The sequence below is a fragment of the Pyrus communis genome, chromosome 17 (assembly GCF_963583255.1).
Source record: "Pyrus communis chromosome 17, drPyrComm1.1, whole genome shotgun sequence".
Lineage (NCBI taxonomy): Eukaryota > Viridiplantae > Streptophyta > Magnoliopsida > Rosales > Rosaceae > Pyrus > Pyrus communis.
Window position 1 is genome coordinate 9,221,614 of NC_084819.1, and position 8,419 is coordinate 9,230,032.

General features: G+C 34.5%; 1 protein-coding gene across 1 annotated transcript; it reads left to right on the top strand.

Moving 5' to 3' along the window:
* Positions 1-4,606: 4,606 nt before the first annotated feature.
* LOC137723716 (transcription factor RAX2-like) lies at positions 4,607-6,776 on the top strand. The gene is made up of 3 exons (XM_068462910.1): positions 4,607-4,897; positions 5,050-5,179; positions 5,585-6,776. The coding sequence occupies exons 1-3, from the start codon at positions 4,762-4,764 to the stop codon at positions 6,309-6,311; spliced, it is 993 nt and encodes a 330-aa protein (XP_068319011.1). The 5' UTR covers positions 4,607-4,761; the 3' UTR covers positions 6,312-6,776.
* The last annotated feature ends 1,643 nt before the right edge of the window (positions 6,777-8,419 follow it).

The window sequence follows — 8,419 nt, forward strand, 5'->3', positions numbered from 1 at the left end:
CGTGGACCACAATTAGCTTTACTAGAAGGCTCCACACCGGCAGGTTTACAAATCATAAGTATATATCAATGTCAGTGATGATAAATTATAAGAAAAATTAATGAAAAGTGTTTGAAAACTTTGAGTTTTAACAATAAGAACAAAATAAAAGGTAAAGTGAATAGTATCAAGATTGACTTTTTAGTGTAAAAATATAATTTTTCGTTAAAATAAACAGTACTGGGAACTTTTCGTTAAAGTTTCCTAAATTATATTTATAATATGGTATGGTACTTAAAAAGGTGGGAGAGGTGGGAGAGCCTGGTTTGTCAAACGTACCCTAGGCTTTGCTTTCTTCTGTTTTTATGCATAAAAAAGTTGGTCTCTGAAGACTATGGCAATAATGCAATGCAATGCAATGCGTCCGTTCAAATTACTTCAAAACTATGTTTGGATGAGAGAAACAAATTTAGAATTTAGGTAAAAGTCAGAATTTATAAATTGACATGTACCAATTTCTTTGTTTGGATTTATAAACATAGAAATTTAGAATTTTCGTGTGGAAAAAAAAAACTTGAAATTTGGGACCTCAAATTCCTAAGTTTAAATTTCATGTAAATAGGTGTCATTTCTTAATTTCTATCATTGATAGTTTAAAAAAAAATCCTTATTCAATTCCATTGTTCTTTTAGGTTAACCAAATAAGAAAATTCATAAATTCTAGAAAATAAAATCTCGTCATTTCAATTACTGTCATTTTAAAATTCCTTAGTAATTTTAAATTTCTTCATCCAATCATAGTGTAAAGCAGATATCACATGGTTCTAATTTCTAAGTGTCATAATCCAATACGCAGTTTGCATATATAAAACCTGCATGCATGACCATGGCAAACATGTGATTTCTAAACTTGAGATATCTTTGCCAAAAAGTTGAAAAAATATATGCATGATTAAGCACCAAAATATTGGATTAATCAAAAGGTACTGATTCTTCTTTCTTTCAATTTGTTTATATTACTTTGACTTTCTAGACAATAATCGTGTTTGTGGATTTTGTATATGTTTCACATGTAGGATTATTATTCCGTTTAGACCCTCATGCCGCGAGATTAAGAAGACTTGAGGCTTGAGCAACGACGAGTTGAGATCGATGTGCCGACTATTGCTATTCTATGCATTAAGATTGAAGTCTCGATGCAATTGCGAACTTTGCAAAATGAACCCTATGCCCACTAGTGCAAATTCATCTCCAAGACTAAATTTTCAATGCAATTACTACTGCAACAGCTAATATCTACTTATTTCTCTCAACTATGTGCGAGGGTTCTCTTTGAAAGTAGACTATACGCAACATTTATTGTTGTTATGCACAGCTGGATCATAGAAGATTAATTTTTCCTTATGTTCCTCTTTTGTTCTATAAGTTCTTATTGGCTAGATGCGAGGGTTTTTACGGTAGCACGACTTTGATTTGTTGTGGTAGGTATGATTTATGGTTATGGTCTCATTTAATTTTTGTTGTTTGGGCAATGTCAGCTCAGGTTAGTGTTATACTAAATTTCGGTATTGTGGGTTTCGGTTGTTTCTGCAACTTTTGTTATTAGCTTATTTTGCTATTATATTGAGATTCATATCTTGTATATGTCTTTGAGACATTGATAAGTTGTTTTAATGAATGTAGTTGTTTTCTTAAAAAAAAAAAAATCAATTGTAACACATGTGAATAACGAATGTGCATGAAACTATAGACTATATAGTTCCTCTTAATTACATTTGGCCTTGTGCTGATGGCTAATTTCTAAGTCTTGAGAAGACACTTATCTTTACTTAGTGTAAAAGGACTATAAATGAACACATATACTCCTCATTTATTAGTGATCCTAGCGTATATTATAAGCCAAAGGGTAAAATAATCGCCATGGAAGCCAATTAAGGTACGATGTTGAAGCAGTCACCCAAAAAAAGAACCTTCCTAAGGCTCATATGTATTATATGTTTCTAAATCATAGGGTCATTAACATGTGTCCTCCTTTTCTAGCATTGGAAAAGGTTTCAAAGCTTTTACTTTATTTACCTCGAGGTTCCTATATTTACTGCACAATTCTAGGACCAATCTAAGTAAAGATACAATTTTGAATTGTCTATACCTAGCTATGACTTAGTGACCGCCCATAATATGAACATCGATTAAAATACACAGAATGTGATAGATCAACAATTATCACATTACCAAAATTCGCATAAATTAAATCAAAATGGTACATGGTTCAAATTTTGGTGGCTAAGCTCTTTAGCCTACGGAAGTCTAACCACAATGGACTTATTGTTCATATGGAAAATGAAGAAATTTAATTACTACAAATTTTTTTGACAATTGGAGCTTTTAGAACTTTCTTTTATTTAAAATACTATATAGCAATTCAAACGGTATGACTTGTCTATGATCATAAACAAGGACATTAGTTGTAGTATACCAAATATGACCAATATTCATCTAGAGGTACATGTCACATCCCGGCTCGGGTCCCATCACATCCCGGGCTCGACTCCACCGTAGCACGATATTGTCTGCTTTGGACCCCGACCACGCCCTCACGATTTTGTTTCTAAGAACTCACACGAGAACTTCCTAGTGGGTCAGCCATCATGGGATTGCTCTAGTGCGCTACTTGCTTAACTTCGAAGTTCCAATGGAACCCGAAGGCAGTGAGTTCCCAAAAGACCTCGTGCTAGGTAGAGATAGGAATATACATATAAGGCGTACAAAATCCATTCCCCTGGACAATGTGAGATGTAACGTACAGGTTACTCAATCTAAAAATATTTGGTGACCATGACTCTATTTTCTTTCCAATTTTTCATGTAAAAATTGAGAGAAAAAAGACTGGTGCATAAGTCATGTGATGTGCCACTTTTTTGTACTTAAAGATGTAGCTTGAAACAAATTAAATTTGACTAGATTTTTAACCCTTAAAACCGACATCTGCTCCATTAAGTTGGTTTTTGTTTAGATCTCACATATAACCAAACCCAATTAATTAAAAAAATTAAATCGGTCTATATTGCTCGATGTGATTGGCTTATAGTTTGGATCTTTCTAGGTGTAATGGTCACCCTTTTTAAAAAGGGTAGATGCCTTACACATGACCATTACTGAAGAGCTAATCCCGTCTAGTTAAAAAAGAGCCTTACATAACAACCTCATCATGCATGCACGCACCTCACTTAAAGGCAAAGGGTTACAGTTCCGACGATGTCACATTATCAAACGTTCGCTTTCCATTTCTTTAAGCATCCCTAGTTTTTCTTTAACTCAACTAACTTCATTATCGAAGGGTTTATGGATAACATGCACCAAAGGGTTATATTGGTTAAAACTACTGCCACTCTTACGCATGTAGTGATACATCGGCTACGTCGTTCTCACACATCAAGTGATAGCGCTCACACATCACAGAACGATAATCGGTTTACGAATCCTGTAAGCTTAAGTTTTTCTCCGGTCAAAATCTACTAGGATCATTTTCAACAATTATTCATAGTATTCTACTTAGTATACGAAATGTAACTTTCTTTTTTTGGCCTTCTGAAGGTTTAAGAGAACGACCCAAAGAATTGTAGAGCAAGTGATACTTCTCCAATTGTGTGGCATAATTTAGCTATTATCCTAGATCGTTCTTGTCAGTGCTACAAGAAATTGATAGTTGAAGGCACTGAACAAATTTGACAATATTTCTTTTTAACATAAAATAGACCATTGTGTGATTTTAGCTCTTCGGAATAGAGGAATATAATTTTACGGATCATGCTAGGGAGACTTAAATTTTTTAAACCAAATGACGTGGTTATTGATGATTGAATTATTACTTAAATGTTGATTAATGTGCTTATTTTCTATTGGTAACACATCATTCGGTTTGCAAATTTAATTTAAAATTTTGGTCTCCCTAGCATTATCCTAATTTTTCTCTTCACTCTTTCTTTCATATTTTCCTATGCTACTTACTAACAAAATTTTGGTAATTCTTAATTGAACGAGTAAAATTGGAAATAAGTTTACCCTTTTTTTTCCAAGGAAATAAGTTCATCAACGACTTGGCACTTGGCTTGGAAATTATCACGGCAATACCCAATCGCTTTCAATTGCATGTGGATCTCATAATAATAATGATTCTTGTGCAAATTTAAATAACTACAGTAATCTGTATAATTTACACTGTTAAATCCTTAACTAATGATACATTACACTTACTGAAGACTGATTATTGTTTTAATTACAGTACTAATTTTCACACTCATGTTTTTTATGCGCGCATTCAGTTTTTTGTTTTTCAATTTTCGCTTGATTAGAAGAAAAGAAAGTGTATAAAGACAAAGTAAGGGTTGGAGAAGGAAGAGACCAAGTAAGGGTTAGACCAGGGAGTGAGGGGAGAGGGTCTATTACTCTATTAGTTTTATGATGGAAAGTTCTGTGATAGGCTACTAGGTCTGGTAGGCTCAATTCCTAATCAAACACAAGAGGGGTCAGAAAAAAATTAAGAGATGATTGAAATTAGAGAGGCTGTCCTTTGACTTCTGCTCTCTCTCAATAAATAATATCCCCTCAAAGCAGCAGTCACCATAATCTCTCTTCCAAGTCCTCCTTCATTGAAACGGAGGCAAAATTAGACAGCAAACTTCCATAACAACTATTCACCACAATCCTATTTGTAAGGGTCTCTTTTCTTCTCTCTTGTTTACTCAGCAGTTTAGAGAGAGAGAGAGAGAGAGAGAGAGAGAGATGGGGAGAGCTCCTTGCTGTGACAAGGCAAATGTAAAGAAAGGACCATGGTCACCTGAAGAAGATGCAAAGCTGAAAGAGTACATAGAAAAATATGGGACTGGAGGGAATTGGATTGCTCTTCCACAGAAAGCTGGTAAGTTTTTTTGTTTCTACTTTTGTTTTCATGTAATAGTTTAGATCACTGTATATGGTTTCTTTCATCCTCTTTTATTTTGTTCCCTACAGTGTGTGTGTGTGTGTATATTTGTGACACTTTCTGAATGGCTTTTTGGTTTGCAACTGCAGGTCTTAGGAGATGTGGGAAGAGCTGCAGACTAAGATGGCTTAACTATCTGAGGCCCAACATTAAACATGGTGAATTTTCTGATGAAGAAGATAGAATTATCTGCAACCTCTTTACTAACATTGGAAGCAGGTAAACTTTTCTTCAAATCCCATTTTCTTCCACAATTTTCCTTTTTTATATTTCCGTTCATATTTTCCATGGGGTCCAATTCTTACCATTTTGCCCACCGGGTTTTCAATGTAAAGAATAAATAATGTTTAAAAGATGGAAAATTTACATCTATCAGAGAACATACTGTACGATTATATGTTGAAGAAATTTCAAAACATGTGGGTTATATGGTTGAGGATAAAAGATTTCTTCAAGACGCATAGTAACTATGTTTTAATTTCTTGGGTTCTTTTCTTGCATTATTCAACATTATATGTTTTAATTTCTTGGGTTCTTTTCTTGCATTCCAAGTTTAGATCTTTTGTGATAATTTCATATGCAGTCACATTATTTCTTAGGGAACTGAATTAAACCAATGTGTAGGTGGTCAATAATAGCAGCTCAGTTGCCAGGCAGGACTGACAATGATATCAAAAACTACTGGAACACCAAGCTAAAAAAGAAGCTCATGGGCATAAGCATTCTCCCATCCCAGCTGCTAAAATCTCACCCATCTCTTCTCCTTCAAACTTCATCCACATCCTCTTCGCCGTTATCATACCGAGGAAGCAACACCAGCACTACATTTTACACACAAACCAGGTCTTTCACCGGCACTTTGGAGCCCATTCCTTTTTCACAAAGTCTCATGAGCAGCAGTTCCACTAATTCTGCTCCTTCTGCTCTGCAAATCCCCCAAGAGAGCTTTGTGGGGAGACACATGCAGCAGCAGCATTATCAAGTCAAAGATAACATTTTGATGTTTGGAGGTGAAGCAAGTTGCAGCTCCTCTGATGGGAGTTGCAGCAACCATCAGATCAGAGAAAGAGAGTATGAATTTGGTGGTGCTTATGGCGGCCGCAACGGCGGTGCAACTAATGGGGAGGTGAAACTACAGATGGGTTTGCAAAATTATAATTTTTTTAATGGGGTTGGAGGAGAGCAGAAAATTATGCAGAATAATTCCAGTGGAAATGGGATGTGGGAAGATCAAGCAGGATTGGACTATGGACTGGAAGAGATTAAGCAGCTAATTAGTAGTACAGGTAGTTGCAACAACTTTTTGTTTGATGAAAACAAGACAGAGGAAAAGGTCATGATGTACTACTGATGATGCTGACTGTGTGAGTAAAAGATTTGGAGAAGTAAGGAAGGGTGGGCTGGAGATTCTCAGATCTGGAGAGAGAGAGAGGGAGAGAGAGAGAAGGGTTGGGAAGTTTCTGATGGATGGGTGAATATATTTTTCTTGACAGTACTTGTTAAAAGTTTCCTTTGTGCATTTACTTTTTGGGAAATGATGTGTGTGTATGTAAGTACAGTTTAACTGTGCTACCACATTCATCAGGCACGCAGATGTCATGGAATATTCAGAAGAAAAAACCCATCACCTTTTAAAACCTGCAATCTTAAAAGGCAAGCATCCCCATGTCCTCGGTATTTATTTTTTCACCCTAACAAATATCTCTTTAATACTTGTGCATTGTTCTTCTTCATAGTCAATCTCTGGTGAAACGAAAAACTTCTCTGAGATTCATAATCTCGAATATTCTTATTTTATGCATTATAAAAACTTTCTTGTAGCGAATTTATATTTTTTTGGTGTGATGTGTAAGATAAAAAGAAATTATAAAAAAAATTATAACTCCAGAATAGATAAATTTTTATATGAAGGGACTAGCGCCTTAGATCTTTATGGATATTATTGTCTAAGAATTTTTAATTATTTTGTGTTGTTGGATTTCATGTTAGAGTTTAAAAATTAAAAAGGACTTGATGTTAATCCCAATCTCAGTCCTAATAAAATATAGAACCAACAATATTATAGAATGGAAGGCATGCCAAAACACACATCTCATTGGCGTCATCAGTTACATCAGTCCCTTGCTTATGCACTGCCAATGGCACACGTAACATGATCATTTGTCATGGTTGATAATAAACTAGTGCTAATTATTTAACAATTTTCTTCTTGCATTTTTTTTCCTAAAATTTTGTCGAAAAAGGCATCGAATTTGTTCCATCTTGCATTGCATGGTCAGAATATTGGGCATCGGAGCAAATAGGAGTACTATTTTTCTTTAGAGGCCTTGGAAGTAGAGCTGATGGCGTGGGGTTAAGGCTCAAACATAATTCAAATTTCAAAACTATGATTTTTAAATCATAGCCTACGGTTATATGTAGTCCAATAACTTAATGGACATGATGTTGAATTTCTATCCATATGTTCCGGGCTCGAAACTTTTTCCTCTCTAAGAATTATTATAATAATTTCGAACTTTCTCTCTTTCGTAATAATAGTAGATTTTTTATTAAAAAAAAAAATCATAGCCTGCAGTTAAGCACGCATATTATCCTGGAGAGTTGTCTCTATTTTCAGTGGTTAATTAATTAATTAATAGGCAAATAGCATGTGGGGTGGGTGTCAATAATTGATAACACTTTTTTGAGGTTGTGAGAGGAGAAGATCCTTGGTTGAATTAAAACAAAAAACAAAAACAGGTAGATGATAAACAAAGGAAATTGATTTTCACAAATTATATTTCTTCTGCTATAAGTTCATGTTTAGTTTCAGTCTCAACGAACATAAATGAACAAAAGTTAATAGAACAAGAAAAACGTAGGTAACTCACATCTCATAAACAAATCCAACTTGTAGAACATAAAAGAATCAGTCTTCTAACTAGTTGTATATCTCTTTACATTTATATTTAATATTAGATAATACAAGATTCTTCAATAGAGTAGAGAGATTATTAAAGGGAAGTAGATGATATCTTTGGGGAAGGTTTGATGGGTTTTGCTGTTTTGTTTTCCACAAGACATACAGAAAGCAACGTTGAAGATAAATGCATTGCATTGACCTCTTCCAACAAATATTTTGTCGGCTTTCTGCCATTAGATTAGACTAATGGGTTTTGCCAGCTATAGGCATTATATAAATGGGATTAAACAATTATAATTGTCTCTAAAGCAATGGGGAAGGTTTCTTATTAGGAATGTATTTGCTAGTGGAGTGAAAAAGGTCAAAGTCGTGGCACCAACTGAACTGACCCATGAAATTTCCGAGCAACTTTTTGCAAAATTATTTCTTCAAATTTGGACTTTTGGAAGTTTATAGAGAGGGATATGTGGCTGATGATCAGTCTACTGTCCATAGGCATATTGATATTACAAATCAACTAATCTTAATTCTCTTCCAATCAGTTTTTATCTTAAGCT